This window comes from Rhincodon typus, chromosome 31, assembly GCF_021869965.1.
Source record: "Rhincodon typus isolate 14 chromosome 31, sRhiTyp1.1, whole genome shotgun sequence".
NCBI classification, from domain to species: Eukaryota; Metazoa; Chordata; class Chondrichthyes; order Orectolobiformes; family Rhincodontidae; genus Rhincodon; species Rhincodon typus.
The window spans coordinates 13,095,422-13,118,263 of NC_063362.1; the positions used below are offsets into that span (position 1 = coordinate 13,095,422).

Consider the following 22,842-nt stretch of genomic DNA (forward strand, 5'->3'; position numbering starts at 1 on the left):
TAATTTTTGAAATTTTAAAAATCACTGGCAGTGATCAGGGCTTTTGCAAGTTGAGCTTCTCTCCCTACCCAAGACCTTCACCACCTTGGTGGCAAGGAAGTCAAAAATAGCAGCATCTTCTCCCAAATGTCCATGCTGATCAGCTGTGCTGAACTAATTATTAAATTGGTGTGCCTGATACCAGACTTCGGAAGCAGTTATTCAACTCTAAACTGTGACAGGAGAGCCTAGGAGGCAGCACAAACATCCGTAAAGAGGTCCAGCACACTCACTCATGACCTGGAGACCATGGTTTGCGATTGACCCAAATGAAGAATTTAGGAACGCACAAACACCAAGTGAGAATTTGTAGGGAAGTCATCACAGCTCACCCTTGCATCCATTTTCCCCACGTGCGCACGTGCATGCATATGCATATCCTGTATTTTTCACTCTTATAAATATCACATGCAGACATGACAATTGGTTAGTTTCACTAGCATTCATTCTTTTATACAATAAATTTAAATATACTACAGAAGAAGAAAGAACAGTGCAGCATAAAAACAGGCCCCTCCATTTAGTCAGCCTGCACTGACACATGATTCCTTTCTAAACTGAAACTGTTTGCCTGTACGTGTTCCAAATCACTCGACTCTCTGCCTACTCTTGTATCTGTCAAGATGCCTCTTAAAAGTTGCTACTGTATCTGCTTCTCCCACCACCTCTGGCAGCGCATTCCAGGCGCTTGCCACCCTCTGTGTTAAACCTTGCCTCTTGCATCTCCTTTTAAACTTGCCCCTTTTACCTTTTAGACCTATGTCCCCTCATAACTGACATTTCTACCCTGGGAAAAAGACTTCGACTATCCTTTTTAACCATGCCCCTCATAATTTAGTAAACTTTTATCAGGTCGCCCTCAACCTCTGATGTTCAAGTGGAAGCAAACGAAGTTTGTCTAATCTCTCCTCATAGCTAATACCCTCTAATCCACGCAATGTCATAGTTAACCTTTTTTTCTGTACCATCTCCAAAGCCTGTCATCTTTCTGTTGGTGTGGCGTCCAGAACTGTACACTACAGTGCTCAAAATGAGGACGAACGAAAGTTTTATATAGCTGCAACATAACTTGACAATTTTTATATTCTGTGCTCTGACTGAAGGCAAACATGCCGGATGCTGCCTTGACTACCTTGTCCACTTATGTTGCCACTTTCAAGGAACTGTGAACCTGTACGTATAGATTGTTCTGTCAGGGTTAAGTGATGGACAAGTGGAATTATCGCTAGACTATTAATGCAGAAACTCAGCTAATGTTCTGGAGACCTGCATTTGAATCTGGCCACAGCAATAAACTAAAGAATCTACTAATGACCATGAAACTATTGTCAATTGTTGGTTTAAAATACATCTGGTTCACCCTTGTCCTTCAGGGAATGAAATCGTCTGGCTTGTATGTGACTCTCAATTGCTTTCTGAAATGGCCGAGCAAGCCATTCCAGTTGTACCAATCGCTAACAAGTCTCAAAGAAATAAAACCAGATGGATTACTTGGCATTGACCTAGGCAGCAGAAAGACAATGGCAGAAATGGCCCTGTTCACCCTGCAAAGTTCTCCTTATTAGCACTTGGGGATTAGTGCCAAAATTGGAAGAACTGTCTCACAGACTAGTCAAGCAATAGCCTGACCGTGTGAGGCTTGATTGCATGAGTATGACTACATCCCAGCCACCACTATCAACATCTCTGGATATGTCCTGTCCCACCAACAAGACAGACCCAGCAGAGGTGGCAGCGCAGTGGTATCCAGTCAGGAGGGAGTTGCCAACATTGACTCCGAACCCATTAATGTCTCATAACTTCAGGTTAGACATGGGCAAGGAAACCACCTGCTGATATGTACTGTTCTCCCTTGGCTGATGAGTCAGTACTCCTCCAAGTTGAACAACAGGGAGGAAGCATCGAAGGTGGCAAGGGCAAAAATATATTCTAGTTGGAGGGTTGCACTGTCCACCACCAAGCATGGCTTGGCAACAATGCTACGGATCGAGCTAAAGTTGGGTCCTAAAGGACATAGCTGCTAGACTGGATCTGCGGCAGGTGGCAAGAGAAAAACATACCACTGGGCCTCCTCCTTATCAATCTGCTGGCTGCAGATGCATCGGTCCATGATAGTATCAGTAAGAGCGACTGCCGCACGGTCTTGTGGCGATGAAGTTCTGTCCTCCCACTAAGAATAACCTCCACTGTGTTGTGTGGCACTAACGCCGTGCTGAATGGGACAGACTTTGAACAGAACTAGCAACTTAAGCCTGGGCATCCATGAGGTGCCGTGGGCCGTCAACAGCAACAGAATTGCACTCCAGCACAATCTACAACCTCATGGCCTGTCATATCCCCCACTCAACCGTAGCCATTAAGTCAGAGGATCAACCTTGGTTCAATGGAGATTGTGGGAGGGCATGCAAAAAGTAGTGCCAGGCATACCTGAAAACAAGGTGTCAACCTGGTGAGACTCGCGAACAGGACTAGCTGCGTACTAGGTAGCATAATAGTCAGAGCTAAGTGATCCCAAACCAAAGGGTCATATGTAAGCTCTGTAGTCATGCCACATCCAGTCATGAATGGTGTGGGCAATTAAACGACTCACTGGAGGAGCAGGCTCCTCCAATATCCCCATCCTCACTGATGGAAAAGCCAGCACATCAGTGCAAAAGATAAGGCTATGTGGCTGAAACTTCCACAATTATCTTCAATCAGAAGTGCCAAATGGATGATTCATCTTGGCCTCCTTCAGTGGTCCCCAGCATTACAGACACCAGTCTTCAGCCAACTCGATTCACTCCAGGTAATGTAGAGAAACAGTTGGAGACACTGCCTACTGCAAAGGCTATGGGTCCTGAGAACATTCCAGCAATAATACTGCAGACTTATGCTGCAGAAATTTCCACTCCCTTCTTAGAGAACTGTATATACCTGATAATGTGGAAAATTGCCCAGGTGTGTCCTGTACATAAAAAGCAGGCTAAATCCAACCCAGCCAATTACTGCTCCATCAGTCTACTCATGATCATCAGTCAAGTGTGGAAGACGACTTCCATCAATGCTGTCCAGTAACACCTGCTCCGCAATAACCTGCTCAGTTTGGATTTCGCCAGGTCCACTCTGTTTCTGACCTTATTGCAGCTTTGGTTCAAACATGGACAAGAGTGTTAAATTCTAGAGGTCAGCTAAAAGTGACAGCCTTTGACATCAAGGAGCCCAAGCAAAACTGGAATCAGTGGGAATAGAGGGCACACTCTCCCTGGTTGGAGGCATTGCTGGCACATAAGAAAATGGTTGTGGTTGTGGGCGCGGGTTCAGAAGAGATTTACCAGGATGGTGCTGGGACCGGTGGGTTGGAGTTATAAAGAGAGGCTGGATAGGCTGGGAGGGTGATGAGTGACCTTCACAGAAGTTAATAAAATAACGAGGGGTATAGATAAGGTGAATGGCAGGTATCTTTTCCTTGGGGTGGGGGATTTTAGGACGGGGGTGCATATTTTTAAGGTGAGAGGAGAAAGATTTAAAAAGGACATGAGGCGCAATTTTTTTTTTTTTTTGAAAGAGTGCTATGTATGTGGAATGAACTGCCAGAGGAAGTGGTGGATGTGGCTACAGTTATGGATGTGGCTACAGTTATGATCTCTAAAAGACATTTAGACAAGTACATGAATAAGAAATGTTTGGAGGGATATGGGCCAAATGCAGGCAGGTTGGACTAGTTTAGTTTGGGATTATGGTCGATATGGATTGATTGGATGGCAGAGTCTGTTTCCGTACTGTGTGACCCTATAAATAGAGTCCTAGGAAGAAGTAGAGTGTAAAGTGGCATCGAGGTTGCAGTGGGTATCAGTAATTATTTTTCCCCAGAGATTGAGCCAGAAACGTCAAGGAAGTCAATGGAAAATGGGCCATTCCAAGGTGACAGAAGAAAATTGAATACGAAGTTCAAGATGTTTTCCTAGTTTAGAGCGAGAGCAGGAAACTGCTCAGATATAGCATTTAATTTACTGGAAAAGGAGCGGAGGGAAGGTGTCCCGAATAGAACTAGCATAATGAATGTTTCATGTATCCCAGAAAAAGGCAGACTTAGCTGGGACCCGCACAGGTGCTGTTTTGATCCCAGTTGATGTTAGACAGAAAAAGTCACATCCCAGAGGGAAACCTGATTGACAGGCCCATGTTTTGTTTTAACCATGGGGGTCCGTAACTGTCAGTTTGCTTTGCTTCAACTTCATATTCTGAGTATGAAAAGTAAAGAAAAAATTGAATTATATTACACAGGGCAAAAAGATTAGTAAGATTTCATTACAAACATGAAACTCTCACTATTCCTTCAATTCCAGCAACGTCTTTACAAACATCTTGACAAACATCAGAATTCTAGTGAAGATTGACTACTAGCTGCAAATCAAATCTTCTTGCTCACATTGGCATTGCTGCACCTGGTTACCTCTGGTGAATTTCTGTGCATACACAAGATGCTTTTCTTCTTCAGTTGGTGTTTCTCTCTGACACCACTAAAACTGCAAACTACATTCTTTTGACTTTAGAGTGCACACAAGTTCCGTAAAATTCTGTTTTCAGCAGTTGCAAGATTTCTTCGATTTTCCTGTTCTTGTGTGGTCCTGGACGCTGTCACAAGGTAATGATGCAGTATTCTTCTGCCTTTTAAAAAAAATAACATATTGTAAACCACGAACACCTATCACTTCCCTCATAAGAATGTAAAACTCCGTTAAAGGTGCACGTATCCAAGCAGGCCTCCAGAATTGGATGGAAGTGTAGAGAGATTTAAGGTCAGAGCTTAGGATCTGAATATCAGAAACTGTTGTATTAACAGAGGAGTCACAAAAGTAGATGGGAACGATTGGCTAATGCAGAAGTGAGAGAAAGTAACCAGTTTAGTCGGGTAGGAACAGGCAGACATGCAAGATCTACCAGGGATGTCCTGTTTGTGGACCTTGGGAAGGAGTTAGAGGGTTGGGAATTAAGAGGTTGAAAACCATGGAGGGAACACATGCTGTGGAGGTGGGGTCAGTGACAGTTCAGGAAATAATGGCTTGATTGTCGATAGTCGGGATCATGGTCCTGAAAAAGGCGAGAATTGGTTCTCGCTTCTGCTTGTTAGAAGCCAGTTTACCAGACAAAAACAGCACCACTCTTGTCAATAAGTTTGATAATGTAGGATTGAAACTTCAAAGTACCATGCTCAGAAGAGGAGAGGTTAGAATCCGTGAAGGAAGCAGAGAAACTGAGATGGTACTGAGAGCTGCCAATTCGATTGTGACAAGATTAAGCAGATAAGAGGCCAGAAGGTTGGTTGCTTGTGAAGTGAAAATACTGGAGATGGATGAAAATAATTGGACAAAGAGGTGTACAAGCTGGAAAAAGCTTAACTTCATACCTAACTCCTCAATTCATTTGACGTGTGGGCATAAGGGAATAAAGCTGTTCAGGTCAACTGGATTGGATAGGGGATGGCCTGAGAACATTGTATCTTCACAGCAGGAGGTGAGATGAGAAAGCTAAGTTTAGAGGGAAGAGACAGTTTTTTGACCTGTTTTAGTTTGAAGCTGTCTTTCTCGTTGAGCTTTACACACCTCTAATTCAATGATGCAGTCAAGCTTTATTATCTCTGATTATAGTTTGATTAAATGTTTTGCACTGAAAACATTTAATGACCAAGGCTAGAATTACTACTTAGATACAGGTTTCATGCAACTCCAATGACAATAGTGGCGCTCAAACATTATCTAAGAATGGCATGACTAATTTTAGTGACAAGTTCAATTGAGAAAGAAATTCGCTGAACATTGAAATGTTCTCACTCTAACAGCAGTTAAAAACTATTTGTACTGCAGTCACAAATTTCAGTTAACAAGGAACATAGAACATGTACAAATTAAAGGAAATTTCTTAGATTTCCTACAGACTCTTCTGGCTGATGGCTTCTCAATAGGTCAGCATCTAATTCTGATTTTTGCCAGTGTCTTAAAACTACAGCATTTATTATAATTTCTGGAATTCTCACATTAGTCCGTTACTGGGATGTATGCAATGAAATCTTTCTGAACTGAGGCAGTGGAGTTAAGTTGAAGCTGTTGCTTGGTTGAAAATAATGCAGTCAGCTCAGGTCAAACTTTTAATTGGCAGGTAATTAAATGAAAGGCAAGGCAAATACATATTAAGGTCATGCAAAATAGTTGAAAATGTAGGAGGGAACTTGGCCATGGTGCGTGTAAATGGCAAAATGACTGATCAAATAATTTGCCTTACTTTTGAAGGAATTGAATTTGTAGAATGTATAATCACCCATGAGGGGGCTTATAATTGACAGAAAGGGTTATTATTCAGTGAGAAATTCAGTGATCACAGAAACATGTTGAGATCCAAGGTACTAAGAGAGACTGGGAAGAAATAGTGGAGACTGAAAATTAAATTTTAAAGCTTCAAAATTCAGTCAACTGAAGTATGGTGAATGTGGTATCCTTTTGACAAAAATAAAAGTGACCTCTGCTAGGAATATCGTTGGCCAGGTACCCTTTGCCTGTGTTGCAAATCTGCTACAGTCTGAAAATGGATTATAATTGCTAATTACTTGGAGAAATTAATTAGGTCAGTCAATACAGAGCTTGAAGAGGCAAGTCACACTTGTTCAGACTTGAGAGCTTTATAGAAAATTATATTAACTACCTTTGCATTTGTCAACTTTCAAAGTTTTCATAATGCACCACAGAATAGAAGCACTTTAAGTTTATGTGGTACATAGAAAACCTCTGTTTTCAAGCTGTAAAGGAAAATATGCAGAGTCAGACAAAAAGAATAAGAAAGGTAGCTTAACTACTAACACCATTCCTCTTCGTGGCAGGGGAGCCAAACTGTTCGATGTCATGGTAACTTACACAACCACAAATTGAGTTTCTGACCATATGTCTGCACCATCATCCAGTTCTACCTTTTGTGGCAAATAAACAGCTGAAGCAAGGGGGGAGTCAAACAAATCAGCTGTTTGAAGTCGTTCTCCATGCCTTTGCTATCTCTTGAGTTGGCTTTTCCTACACATGTCTGGCTTGCCTCTCATCTCTACTTTTTCACTGAACTTAACTCATCAAAACCTTTTACTCACACCAAGTCATATTCGCCAGTTATTCATTTGCTTACTGACCTGTGTTGGTTCTTGGTTAAGTAAAATGTAGATTTTTCAAGTTCTTACCCATGTTTTCATATTACTCCATTCCTCTGAATCTTAACCTCCATCCCAAACCTTAGAAGATAGCTATGCTGTTTCAATTTTGGCCTGTACAGCATCCTTGATTTTTTTTTTTAAGATGACTTCACATTAGCTGTTAGCGTCTTTAGATCCTGAGCTCCTAAACTCTTGCATTCTCATTGATAAAAGGCAAGGAATCACAAATCAGGAAAGGGGACAGCTGCTCAAAGCCACCCCCTTTGCTTGACTGAGAGGCTAATCATTATCTTTAATCCTAGGTCCTCTAGGCTCACTCTTTTCGAATATCAGCCACAGCCACCTCCCATGGTGCTGCTGAGTACAAGAGTGTTGACATTTTGCCGAGTGTAATTTCCATCCCTGGGAACTTGGTTGCGGGTGTAATCCTGCTGATTGCCAACCAGGCATTGGAAGGCTACAACATAAGTGGGCCTTGCGTGGAAGAGGCAAGTGGACCTCATTGCACTTTGAGCTGGCAGGTGAGACCCCACTATCTCAACAACATTCTACCCATAGAATTTGAAGTGAAAGGGCTTACATAAAGGTTTTATATGAACTGAGATAGTGACGAAAACAGGATGCTTATCACATGGAGATAGATGATATTCCTGATGCATTTAGTGGCAAAGCTGATTGCTGGAATAAAAAAGGATTCGGCTCAGTTTGCATTATTGGTATTGACAAAAATTGTGGCTTTAATTTGTCCACTTCTTAACTTTCAACCAAAATAATCTTGGAGAAGTGTTGTGGTTGTGCAGAGACAATGGAGGAGTGGGAACATTAACTAAGTTAATATACCCTGAATTAGGAGTACACTTAGTGCTGGGATATGGTAGGACGGATGAGAGTGACCTTTAATTCTCAAGCTAGTATTTATAGAACCATACAGCACAGAAACAGACCCTTCATTCCAACTCATCCATGCTGACGACTTTCCCGAACTAAGTTAGTCCCGCTTGCCTGCGTTTGGCCCATATCCCTCTAAACCTTTCCTATTCATACACCTGTCAAAATGTCTTCTCAATGTTGTAACTGTACCTGCGCCTACCACTTCCTCTAGCAGGTTATTCCATGTACGAACCATTCTCTATGTGAAAACATTGCCCCTCCGGTCCCTTCTCAATCTTTCTCCTCTCACCTTAAACCTATGCCTTCTTGTTTTGAACACCCTCACACAGCAGAAAAGACCTTTTGCTTTCACCTTTTTTTTTTATTCTATTCATTTGTGGGATGTGGACGTTGCTGGCTGGCTGGCCAGTATTTCTTGTCCACCCCTAGTTGCCCTTGAGAAGGTGATGTTGGGCTGCCTTCTTGAACCACTGCAGTCCTCCTGCTGTAGGTTGGCCCACAATGCTGTTAGGGAGTGAATTCCTTATCTATGCCCCTCATGATTTTATAAACCCCAATAAAGTGACACGTCAACCTTCTACGCTCCAGTGAAAAATGTCCTCGCCTATCCAGCCTCTCTTTCTAATTTAAACCCTCCACTCCCGGCTACATCTTTGTAAATCATTTCTGAACCCTCTCCAATTTAATAATATCCTTCCTATAACAGGGATACCAGAACTGTATACAGTACTCCAAAAGTGGCCTCACCAATGTCCTGTACAACCTGAACGTGACATCCCAATTCCTATACTCAAAAGGTCTGAGCAGTGAAGGCAAGTGTGCTAAAAGACCTCTTAACCACTCTGTGTACCTGAGATGCAACTTTTAATGAGCTATGAACCTGAACTCCTAGGTCTCTAACTGTATAAGTCCTGCCCTCGTTCACTTTATCAAAATGCAGTACCTCACATTTATCCAAATTAAACTCCATCTGTCAGTCCTCAGCCAATTGGCTCAATTGATCAAGATCCCTTTGTAACCTTGGATTACTTACTTCACCATCGATTTATATCACCAATTTTGGTGTTGTCCACAAACTTTCATTAACCATTCCTCCTAAATTTTCATTTAAGTCATTTATATAAAGGACAAACGGCAGCAGACCCAGCACTGATTCCTGTGAAACACAGCTGCTTATAGGCCTCTAATCCAAAAACAACACTCTACCACCACCCTCTGGCTCCTACTGTCGTGCCAATACTATATCCAATTGACAAGGTCTCCCTGAATCCCATGCAATCTAACTTTCCTAAATTGTCTACCATGCGTGACCTTGTCAAAGGCTTTATTAAAGTCCATGTAGACAATGTCTACTACTCTGCCCTCATCAATCTTTTTGGTTATGACCTCAAAAAAACTCAATCAAGTTTGTGAGATGTTTGTTTACCAAAAAGAATTAATCCAATTTTTTGGCGCTGATATCCCTTACCTGAAGAAAGATGACACTTTTTTTCCTTATCGTCTCCATAATAAAAAACAGGGTAGATGGGGTTTTGGGCATTAGCTTTTCCAGAAAGTGGTAGAACTGCAATCTCTCCTCCATTCTGGTGAATAACATTTATACTACCAACTAGTAATTTAAAGGCAGACAACCTGCCTTTGAGGGTTGCATTATTAATGCTGTGCTCAGATGCTGTCACTGTTCCTAACTGTTGCCTTTTCTTAACTCGTGAAATCTTGAGTTGGAGTGCTGCTCCTTTTGAATGTAACACAAAAAGAGTTAGGAGTAAGAAGAAGTAATTTGGCCCCGGAGCCATTTTCTCCATGATTTCAGCAAAGGTTATAGTGTTTACAGCAAAGAAGTCCAATTGTAAGATTTTACATACTGATAAATATATGAAATATGTTAGTCTAATTTGTGAATTTATTAGAATGACTAATCATTATTAGTCATTATTTTTTAAAGTTTTCAATTTGGAAGACAGATTGTGTAATTGCTACATGAAAACCTTCTCTAGTAGTGAACAATTGTCCAATCTGGTAGCTGGCATGGCATTTGCCTTTGAGACTGAATGTATGCTCACAGATGAAATAACGTACTATTGTGTCTGGAATTGAAAACCAAGCCAAACAGAAAATTTCACAACATGGAAAATATTGATGTTGAATGCTCCACTATCAAAATTCTGGGAGTTACCATTGATCAAAAACTCAGTTGGACTCGCATGTAAATGCAAGAGGAGGTCAGAAGCAAGGAATACTGCAGCAAGAAACGCACGTCGTGACTCCCCAAAACCTATCCACCGTCTACAAAGCACAAGTCAAGAGTGTGATGGAATACTCTCCACTTGTCTTGATGCGTGCAACTTGACACCATCCAGGACAAAGTAGCCCACTTGATTGTCACCACATTGACAAACATCCACTGCCGCCACCATTGACACTCAGTAGCAACAATGTGTACAATCTACAAGATGCACTTCAGAAACCCACCAAAGATCCTTAGACCACATCTTTCAAACCCACGAACACTTCCACCTCGAAGAACAAAGATAGCACATGTGAGCACCATCACCTGCAATTCCCCCTCCCAGCCACTCACCATCCTGACTCAGAAATTTTATCAGTGTTCCTTCTCAGTCACTAGGTCAAAATCCTGGAATTTTCTCCCTAACAGCATTGTGGATCTACATACAACAAATGGAATGCAGCAATTCTGGAAGGCAAATCACCACCACCTTCTCAAGCTCCACTCGGGACCAGCAATAAATGCTGGCCAGTCAGCAATACCTATATCCCATGACTGAATTTTTAAAAAAAGCCTCACTTATCTGTTAATAACATCTGATGTGGCCTTAATTCCATTTTTTGTGCCTGTGCCCTATAATCCTTCACTCCCTTGTCAATCCAGAATCTTAGTAACTTAGCCTTGAATATATTCAACAACCCAGTCTCCAATAAGCACTTTGGGGGGGGGAGAATTCCAATGACAAACAACCTTCACAGAAGAAATTTCTCTTCTGCTCTATCTTAAATGCAAAATTCCTTGTTTTGAAACTGTATCCTGCGAATCTAGATCCCTCAATAAGAGGAAACATATTCTCAACACCCACCTGGTGAAATTCCTTAAGAACCTTCTGATTCAATCAGATCATGTTTGATTCCTTAAAATTCCATTGAATATAGGTCTAATATGCTCAATATTTTCTCATAAAGCAGCTGTTTCTCCCAAGAAACAGCCAAATGAACTTTGTCTCTCTGAACTGCTTCCAATGCAAACATGTCCTTCCTTAAGAGTGACCAAAACTGCATACAGTATTCTAGGTGTGGTTGCCACAGTGCCCCATATATTGATGGTTGGACTTCCCTGCTTGGATACACATCTATTTTGCAATATGGACCGATATTCTAATTCCCTTAATTACTTGTAGATTTTTTTTGTGATTCATGTACAAGGTGACTGAAGAGCCTCTGTATCATAACATACTGCAATTTCTTTCCATTTAAACAATATTAAACCATTTAACAAGACAACCTCACATTTTTCTCTCAATATATTTCCATCTTCTTTTTTGCAACTTAGTTAACGTATCTATAGTCACTTGTAGACTTTATTTCCCAAACTTGCTTTCCTACTATTTTCTTGTCAGTAGATCTAGCTGCAATAGTCACTCTGTTCATCCAAGTCACCAATATAGATAGTGAAGAGTTGATACCCCAGTTCTGATCCCAGTGGCATTCAGTTGCTTCCAGGTTATCAACCTGAAAATGACCTGTGTACCCAGATTCTTTGTTCCTTATCAAATATAGCAAATATATCAACTCCAACACTTACTGCATGGAATAAGGACTTGGAGTAACCAATTTATATAGCACCTGTCGAATGCCTTTTAGAAATCAAATATACTACATCTTATTTTATGTCCTCAAAGTACTGTAATAAATTTGCGTATACATTGTCTATTGCAAAACCACTCTGGCCTTGTTGTATTTATAGTAGTGTTGTGATGTATGGATAGCGGAAGTCATCTCATAACTTGTCCATATGACCATTTTTGGCATTAGAGTTAGCATAATGACAATTGCGAAGTTATGATTTGGGTGAAAGGAGCCACAATCACATCTCATTCAGTGGTTAGTGCACATTCATTTCTGGCCAATGACTTTAACAGAGAAAGAAAGCAGACCATGTCATAATTTTCTGTATTATAGCCCAAGGATGCTATGGCAGGTGATAGTGAAATAATCAGCTAACTGAATACAGGCTGAGCATGGACCCTAGCCTGATCTGTATGACTGTTTCATAACACCGATCTCTGTCTTTACTCATTTGCCTGTTTTTAAACAAAAGTCTTATTTTACTCAAAACTGAATCTTTTTCACATTTAAGGCACCATGTGAAAGATTTCCTCCACAAATCATACACAGAGTTCCAATGCATGGATGAAGAAAAAGATGTAATTGGGATGTTTACTTGCTACAGTTCTTATTTCTTGGTAGTTAGTAAAAGCTACACACAGTTGTTTCAAAAACACGTTCTGGGGCTTTATATGAATAAACCAACATCTCTATTTCGATTCATGTGATTCTGTGGTTCATTGTAGTGAGAATGGTTTTTGACAGGTTTGTGCATAAGAAAAAGAAATTAATATTCATCTTTTCTTGTGTGTTTCATTCAGTGTAATGCACTTCGTGTATGTTTTAAGATGTTGAAATATGAAAGCTTTCCATTAGGGGAAGGAATATCTGTGTTTAAGGAAAGGTGGGGAAAATATTCCTAAATTGCTTTACCTTTGCTCAACAGAGACATACTTATCACTGACCTTGATCCTGCAATCACTTATGATGCAATGTGCTCTGAAGTGAGGGATATGTGCAGTTTACAACAGGATCAACCTATTACTCTGAAATGGATTGATAATGAAGGTAAGAAAACTTTAATTGTTTATAAATAATGTTAATTGTGCTTTCTGCAGTGTAAACAAATGCAGAGTCACAGACCAACAAATTAGAGATGCTGACGATAAAGTGCAGACCAGGGAAGAAGCAATTGGAGAGAATTGCGGATGTGTACCTTTGTAACAATTACTGGCAAGTCGTAAAGGCCTCAGAATAGGTTGTGTTTTAATTCCATGGCTTCATATATTTCTTTCTAGATATTTTCCAATCATCCTGTTCAGGGGTGTCGTTACCCACCTCTGAATGAGGTGGGTCTTGAACCAGGACCTTCTGACTCAGAGATAGGAACGCTACCACTGTACCACAGGCCCCATTAAACTCAAATTTCACCATCAGACATTGGGATTCCTGATCCACATCTCAAAGGTGCTGGAGGTCATCAAGATGATTTTGTTAACCTATTTGTAAAGCACTATGGCATTGTGGACTTTGCTAAGACAAACAGCTGCTTTATATATGCTATCACAAATGTATTAATTGGAGATCATGGTAATGATATGGAAGGCAAACCTCTGATGGAGAGAGGAAGCGCCTCAGTGATACCCTCAAGGCGAAGAGTAGCATTCCCACGGACACATGGGAATCACTGGCCCAAGACCATTCAAAATGGAGGAGGCGGATCTGGGAAGGCGTTGAGCATATTGAGACTTATTGCCAGGAAAAAGCAGAAGCTAGGCAAAAGTAGCGAAAGGAATGCATTACTGCACCAATGCCCAACACACCCTTTCCCATGATCACTTTCTGTCCCAAGTGTAATAGATTGTGGTCGCCACATTGTCTGTACAGCCACCTGTGGAGTATTCCTGAGAGTGGAAGAGAGTTATCCTCGTCTGTGAGAGATTGCCAGCGATTGAATGCATGATGTGTTCTTTGCTTCTCTTTCCACCGGTCCATATTGTTATAAAGCAGAGGTTGACACCCCAGTCTGAGAACTAAAACTGAAACAACAAAGGCGAGCGCCTTGCTGTATAATCTGTAAAAGGAATGTGAAAAGTGATGTAACCTGCCTTTCAGCAACTCTAGTAGTTAAATAAAATAAATCCCTGACACTCACTTTACAATCAACAAGTAATAATTTATTTATCTAACTCTGACAGTGAACAAATTAACTTAACTATTAACGAACCAATAAATCCCTTCTAACTACGAGCTATTCCTGAAAAAAAAAAACAAGATTCTAAGAGTATGCTGCTCCAAAAAATACAAGACCCATGTTTTTTTAAAAAATAAATAGAATTTAGTCTCTTGAAATTACAGCCAGGTTATGTGTTTCCGGAATGTTCTGTGCCTTCTCCATCGATTCTTCTGTCAGGAATATTAACTAGTTGTGCCATGGGTACCCTGGTGATTTAGATGGTGCTTCCTCTAAGACTTAGAGGAGTCTGTGACACCAAGTGATTCTCTCTTGAGAGCTGTTAGCTCTGGCAGATGGCAATTACCTCTCGGGGCAGGGTTGGGGGGGTGCGCGGGCATTGTCCAACTGTCCCCTTCTTTTATATCCTTGATGACATATCAACATTTATTAGAATAGGATTGGTCCTATATTGTCAAAGACTATCAGATTTAAATTTAATTGGCTTTTGGTATCTAAGTGCCCAGTTCAAATTGATTGGCTAAATTTAAAACTTGTTGTCTTGGTAAAAACTGCTGCTTGGCCTAGTAATGATACAAATATTTCAATGCTTTGTGTGTACTTGCAAACTTTCAAGCTCCTGCTCAAAGACATCCATTTTAAATCTCTAAGCATAGAAAAAGCACATCATCTTTTTAAAAGGGCCGTGCAATACTTTCCCTATGGCATTTTACAAATCCCAAATTCTAACTTTCTGCCTCCCAATCCACAAGTACACAACCTGACTTTACAACAATATGTCATCTTCGAACATTAAAGAGTGATCTGGTGAAAGCCAGTAAAACAGTTTGGTCTCGTGCATATTAAAAATTATCTCCAGATGCATTCTCATGTAGAACCTAGGCAAGACCACTTCACAGCTACCTATCTGTCATTGCTGCCATAGTTGCTGGTTGTTCGTCATACAGAAGGTGATAAGTTGTTTTTATTCAGTCAAGCTGTCCGTCGCTGCAGGCCTGTCTGTGATTTCATACTCGAGAAAATCTGGAGTTGCCAATCTGGAACTTTGGTTTACCATGGTTATTCTTTATTTGGACTCCTGATGGTTAATAGATTTGGGTTATCTGATTTTTGACTTATTGCGATTTCACTGTAATTGGCAAGTCATCTCAGGCTCATAGAGGCATTGTCATGAAGAACGTACCAAAGAAAAATTAATGGCCAAGATTTTGTTTAAATTCCAACCTGGAAAGCTGAGTGATCATGGCATTGCAATGCCATGCAATGAAGTGCCTTTTCCTCAGCTTTTGTTTGGGTAATAAATGCACAGTGCATGAACATGCTGTCTGTGTGAGCAAAGGACATGGCCTTGCATGTGAATTTCTGTAGTTTGTGACATGTGTTTGAACACTTGAATATGAAGATGTTGCATTTAACATATTTCTATCTAATTTCTGGTAATGGATTATCTTTAGCAACTCTAGAATGTTTCTTCTGTGGCAATCAAGGGTTAATTCTTTATTGCTTCATAATCAAAAATCTCTCACTTCTGACATCATTGGCAGGCATAGGACTCAACCTGCGCATGCATGCTTTGGATGCTTAATTGATTTCTCCACTTTCCTTGATACTTCACTGTTTCTGCTATCAGTCTATTTGTCTGCTATCCAATCTTGAATGAACTAAAATATCATTTACCTAAATACAAAATAATTGATTTTAGTCACTTCACAAGCTTTAGTTATTTGCCACCAATTGTATCTCCCTTCCTAACCATTTTTGGAAATGATGAGACTGAAATAGTTGTTACTCATCAAGAATGGTGTGTGGCTTGGAAGGGAATTGCAAGTTATAGTTACCCTAAGCCACTTAGGTGGTAGAGGTTGCAGGTTTGAAAGGTGCTGTTGAAAATATCTTAGTAAGTTGTTGCAGTTGCACCTTGTAAATGGTACTCACTGCCACTGTACGTAGGTGGCGAGTGAATGTTAAAGGTGGTGGATGGGGTGCCATTCAAGTGAATTGCTTTATCCTGGATGGGTTATGTTCCTGACTTGGACCTTGTAGATTGTGATGGGCAGAGATTGTAGGTGAGTTACTCACTGCAGAATTTCTACCCTCTGAATCCACTTGTAGCCACATTATATATTTTTACGGCAGGTCCAATTCAGTTTCTGCTCTATGGTGATGCCAGGATGTTAGTGGATTTGGTGATGGTAGTGCCATTTAACATCCAAGGGAGGTTTATTTCATTCTCTTTTGGCAATGACCAGTTGTCTGGTTGCATGATGTGAATATTACTTGCTACTTCTCAGCCCAAGCCTGATTGTTGTCCAGATCTGGCCGTGTCAGTTACTGTTGCAAATGTCGTTGAACATTGCGCAATCATCATTGAACATCCCTATTTTGGACTTTATGATGGAGGAAGGTCAGATTTAGTCTTTGATTTAGGTTTGTTATCAGATGAAGGAAAGGGCCCCATAAATTCCTAAAGGGTGTTCTTGAGATAGGCAGGAGAAATATTTTGCTGTGTTTTTGATGGAGTTTAACTTAAAGCTGACCACAGAATATGGTATCCAGTTACAGGATGTCAGAGCACAGAGGAAGGCCAGCTCAGTTAGTTCTACTGCCCCATTTTTTATGATGATTTTCTATTTGGATAAATAATTATTGATATTTGGATTCTATTTTGTTTTATTTGCCAGTCTCTTCCCGTAGTCTCTTTTGATTTCTTTTTGACTTCCCCTTTGCACTTTCTGTATTCAACTTGTTATTCACTTGTATCATCAACCTAACAGCTAACCCTTCCTGCTGCCTCATAGAACCCTCCATTTTCTTTGTCATCCAAGAAGCTCTAGTTCTGTTTCTCTTGCCTCCCTGTTTGTGGGCATCACATGCTGCTTGTGTTCACATGCATGCACTATAAACCCAATTTATGCTTTATTGTTTCCCTCTGTCTCTGACCCTATTTAATATCTTTATTCTCATGCCATCAGCCTCAATCAGTTTTTTTATAAACTTTTCTTTGTTCCTCTCCAAGGTGCACCTGCTAACTTAATTTAAACCCTCCTGTGAATGGTGCTACAAGAAAATAATTTGCCCTGAACAGAGTCAGATGAGTCTGATTTAATCCCATCTCTGTAGAACTCTTCCTAGAGTCGAAGGAATCTAAAGCCCTCTTGTCTAGAATATTCAGCCATACATTCATCTGTTTTATATTCCTGAGTAGTCACTGGGCAGCACGGTAGCTCAGTGGTTAGCGTGCTGCCTCACGGTGCTAGGGGACCCAAGTTCAATTCCACCCTTTGCTGACTGTTGACGTGGAGTTTGCACAATCTCCCCATGTTTGTGTGGGTTTCTTCCAGATGCTCCGGATTCCTCCCACAGTCCAAGCATGCAGATTGGGTGGATTGCCATGATAAGTTATCCATAGTTGTCCAGGGATGTGCAGGCTAGGTGGATTAGTCATGGGAAGTGCAGGGTTACAGGGATAGGATAGGGGGGTGGGATGTTCTTCTGAAGGTCAGTGTGGACTCAATGGGCTGAATGGCCTGCTCCTATACTGTAGGGACTCTGACTCTATTTTTAGTGTTTGGCAACAGGAGTAATCAAGAGATTATTACCTTTTGAGTCCTGCATGCTAGTTTCTTTTCTAACTCCCTAAAATTTATCTGTATGATCTCCACCCTACTATGTACCTATCTTCTTGATGCTTTGACTACTAGCTATTCAGCCTCTCCGCAAGCCTGTTCCAGCTGCTTAGAGATAATTTTGGCCTTGGCGCCAGCGAGTCAAATTATGTTCTGGATTCATGTCTCCCAGCACAGAAATGTCTGTCTGTTCTCCTGATCATCAAATTCCATATTCTATCAATTTCCTAATCATCTTCCTGCTCCCCTATAGAGTTTAGCCAGTCATAGTGCTGTGGATTTGATTCTGTTGCTTTTCGCAGAGGAAATAATGCTTTCACCAATGTTCAGACCTGAATATTGGTTGGAGAATAAGATGCAGCCCAGGCACTGCTACACTGGTGGTAAACCCATTCTCTCTCCGTCTACATATAGTTAGTTATGGGGGAAGCCATATCCAAGAAAATACTATTCATGTTGTCCAAGTCTTAAAAATTCACCACAGAGGTGCCAATTGCTGCTGATGCCTTAAGTAAGCATAAATGCTTAATGTGAATGAGACTTCACGTGAGTGAGACAGATGCTGAGCAATTATATCTAGGAATTTAGTTCCCAGTAGAAATTTGGTGCATCAGGGGAAAGAGGTTCATTAATTAAAGCTTATTACAAAAGGTAGTATGCTGACTAGAGATTTCAGTGAAGAGTGGGTAGAACGTTTTTTTTCTCTTGTTGTCCACCTCTAGCATTTGATTTCCAATTTTGTGCGGCAGCAGGGTAGATAAATCAGTGACTATTATTATAAAACAGTTCACCACTATATTAAGTATTGCATTGTTCATTGTTGTGAAGTTTACCAGCTGTGCGAAAACACATTGAGAGCTTATATTATTTAAACTTTATTCAGAATTAACATTGTTGATGGCAGAGTGCTGAATGTGGGAACTCATAGATGGTGGTGTGATCTAGGACAAATTCATCCGCAGCAGGTGCTTGCAGGAACTTTGTCTCAGAGTTATTGACCTGGATGCTGAGCTGTGGGTACTGACACATTGAAGAGGGAGAAAGTTACCTAGAAACACTGTTCCAAGAGGCAGTCACACTGTTAGGAAAGGTCTTCTATTTCAGTCAATGGTCAGGGACAGGACAGTGTGATTTTGAGAGAAGCAGGGAAGGGATCCAGAGGGCAGGAGTACAGGAGCATCAGCCTTTGCAATTATTCATCATGCTTAGGGCTTGTTTAGCTTTTTTTTTGGATCAGTGAAGACTACAGGGTGGATGAGCTAGCTGGCGTAGCACTATGGTAGAAGAAAACATTCAAGATGCCTATTAATGAGATTTCTGTCAGTGGTTCATGATTTTCTTTTTTCTTGAGGGTACATTTGCTCCCGGAGCTGGTGTTGAGCTTATGCTGCATTTTCATGCCTTCTATGTTTTGTGACGATACTTTGGCTATAAGAACTATATTTTGCCCTGGACTTTATGAAGGGAGATCGAGACAGAGGTCTGAGCGGTCTGCTTCAAGCCAATCAACAGCATGTGAAGCCTTGAATTTTTTTTAAAAGTTGGAACAATAGAAGCAGCCTGAATGGGTAGGGTCAAGTTCTCAGAGAACCAGGATTTTTAGTTCATTTCTCAGTAGTAATTGTGGCTGGGGTCATCAAGTTGGATGTGAAAGCTGCTTTTCCCCCTTTTGTTACAACAAAAAGCTAGAATTGCCTGTGAGACAATCTGTTTTTCTGAACTTCCCTTTGCCAAGGGTGTGTTTATGGGATATTACTATATTGGAACAGTTGCTGTTTAGTGGTTTAAATATTCTATTATTCTGTTGAATTTTCCAATTTATGGAGGAGTTATTCCAATTTCTTATTTCTTATTTCTTTTATTGACTTTTAGCTGTAGTATATGAATAAAATGGGTTTTGCCTCAAGTCTGGTAATTTCACCATTCGAATTGCATCCAGAACCCAAATCCTGGCACTTACCTTGAAAATAAGACTGCCATCTTGATGTGTTTTTGAAGAGGTTTGGTCTGGTACAAAACAAACGGGGGGCTCTTGTCACAATGAAAATCTCTAATTTCAGATTGGATCATGGATTATTGGACTCAAAGGCAGAGAGTGGGGAATGTTGGTGTTTTCTATTTTGGGTGTCGTATTTGGTTGATTTAAACAGCGGGTATGCCTTGTGGAACAAAGGGTCTTTCAGCCACTAAGCGTTACCTGGGGTTGGAATAAGTTACTTCGGGAGTTTTACAGAAAGTGAGCCAGGCAAAGCTTTTGGAATTGACAAACAAGTTGAAGTTGGAGTTGCCTTTGTCTGTGAGGAAAGGGGAAATAATCGCAGCAATAGCTCTACATTTTCAATTGCCAGAAATGCTATCAGAATCATTGGAGATTGCTAAAATTCAATTTGCAAATGAAGCAGCTTGTAGTAGAACATAGAACATAGAACATAGAACATTACAGCGCAGTACAGGCCCTTCGGCCCTCGATGTTGCGCCGACCTGTGAAACCAATCTGAAGCCCATCTAACCTACACTATTCCATTATCATCCATATGTTTATCCAATGACCATTCAAATGCCCTTAAAGTGGGCAAGTCAACTATTTTTGCAGGCAAGGCATTCCATGCCCTTACTACTCTCTGAGTAAAGAACCCACCTCTGACATCTGTCCTATATCTATCACCCCTCAATTTAAAGCTATGTCCCCTCGTGCTAGCCATCACCATCCGAGGGAAAAGGCTCCCACTGTCCACCCTATCTAATCCTCTGATCATCTTGTATGTCTCTATCAAGTCACCTCTTAACCTTCTCTCTAACGAAAACAGCCTCAAGACCCTCAGCCTTTCCTCATAAGACTTTCCCTCCATACCAGGCAACATCCTGGTAAATCTCCTCTGCACCCTTTCCAATGCTTCCACATCCTTCCTATAATGCGGTGACCAGAACTGTACGCGATACTCGGAGTGCGGCCGCACCAGAGTTTTGTACAGCTGCAACGTGACCTCATGGCTCCGAAACTCAATCCCTCTACCAATAAAACCTAACGTACTGTACGCCTTCTTAACAACGCTATCAACCTGGGTGGCAACTTTCAGTGATCTATGCACATGGACACCGAGATCTTTCTGCACATCCACACTACCAAGAATCTTACCATTAGCCCAGTACTCTGCATTCCTGTTACTCCTTCCAAAGTGAATCACCTCACACTTTTCCGCATTAAACTCCATTTGCCACCTCTCAGCCCAGCTCTGCAGTTTATCTATGTCCCTCTGTAACCTGCAACATCCTTCCACACTATCCACAACTCCACCGACTTTGGTGTCATCTGCAAGTTTACTAACCCATCCTTCTACGCCCTCATCCAGGTCATTTATAAAAATGACAAACAGCAGTGGCCCCAAAACAGATCCTTGAGGTACACCACTAGTAACTGAACTCCAGGATGAACATTTCCTATCAACCACCACCCTCTGTCTTCTTACAGCTAGCCAATTTCTGATCCAAACCGCTAAATCACCCTCAATCCCATGCCTCCGTATTTTCTGCAATAGCCTACCATGGGGAACCTTATCAAACGCTTTACTGAAATCCATATACACCACATCAACCGCTTCACCCTCATCCACCTGTTTGGTCACCTTCTCGAAGAACTCAATAAGGTTTGTGAGGCATGACCTACCCTTCACAAAACCATGTTGACTATCCCTAATCAAATTATTCCTTTCTAGATGATTATAAATCCTATCTCTTATAATCCTTTCCAACACTTTACCCACAACCGAAGTAAGGCTCACTGGTCTATAATTACCAGGGTTGTCTCTACTCCCCTTCTTGAACAAGGGGACAACATTTGCTAGTCTCCAGTCTTCTGGCACTATTCCTGAAGACAATGACGACATAGTAGAGTCAAAGATAAGGGAAAAAGGAAAATAAAGAGTACCCTTGGCGGAACAAAAAGAAAAAAGGTAATGAAATAGCCAGAGAAACTATGTCGAGGGCATCTTCAAACCCATTGTACAGGGAACCCCCAGCTTCTGTTGTGACTCTACAAATTTCTTGCAGAAACTCAGCACCCACGGACTAGTCGAACCAGGAATATTCATCGTCACAATGGACATTTCAGCACTCTACGCCAGCGTCCCCGGGATGACGGCATTGCCACAACAGCCTCAGTACTCAGTAGCACCTGATGCCAATTTCCAGACGTCGTCCTACAACTCATCTACTTCATCCTTGACCACAACATCTTCATCCAGACACACAGAACAGCCATGGGGGCCAGATTTGCTTCCCAATATGGCAACATTTTGAGACACCGGTTTGATCAAGACTTCTTTGCTGCACAGAACCTCCAACCAACGCTCTACGCCAGATATGTTGACAACATTTTCTTCGTTTTGGACTTGTGGCAAGGAATCACTGAAACAACTACATAGTAATCTCAACAAGTTTCATCTCCCCATCAGACTTATCAACTCTTTAGAGTCAGTCTCATTCTTGGATACAGGCATCTCCATCAGGGATGGACACCTCGGTATATCACTCCACTGCAAGCCTACGGATAACCTCACGATGCTGCACTTCTGTAGTTTCCACCCTAAACATATTAAAACAGTCATCCACTACAGACGAGCCCTACGCATACACAGGACCTGTTTGGATGAAGAGGAACAAGACGGACACCAGAAGGTGTTGAAGGACGCCTTCATAGGAACAGGAATACGATGCTCAACTCATCAATTGTCAGTTCTGACCTGCTGCAGAAAAAAAACCATAATGAGGACGGACACAACTGGGATCTTGGGTTCATGTCACACTGCAGGTGACCCTACCACACTATACCCTCATGCGATCACCCTCGCACACTCCCCTGCGCACCCATGCACATGCGCGCATGTGAATATGTGGGGTCAATTTGTATTTGCAGATACATTCTATTTTGTTCAAAATGGATGCAATTTATAGATAGTCAATGTGGGGTTTTATAAATTCCTTTAGTTTTACCATTAGTTTTATAAAACTAAAACCAGTCTGACTGCAAACCAAAACACGAACAGATTCTAAACCAGGTCTCACATTTAACATACGTTGTCTGACCT

General features: G+C 41.2%; 1 protein-coding gene across 4 annotated transcripts in view; it reads left to right on the forward strand.

The window, feature by feature from the left end:
* Positions 1 to 22,842, forward strand: part of prkcz (protein kinase C, zeta) — a 400,034-nt gene that overhangs the window by 58,880 nt on the left and 318,312 nt on the right. For all 4 annotated transcript variants that reach the window (XM_048615094.1, XM_048615093.1, XM_048615092.1 and 1 more), the window contains one exon: positions 12,885 to 13,006. In XM_048615094.1, the coding sequence (XP_048471051.1) occupies positions 12,931 to 13,006 (76 nt within the window). In that variant the 5' untranslated portion in view covers positions 12,885 to 12,930. The remainder of the gene's footprint in view (positions 1 to 12,884; positions 13,007 to 22,842) is intronic.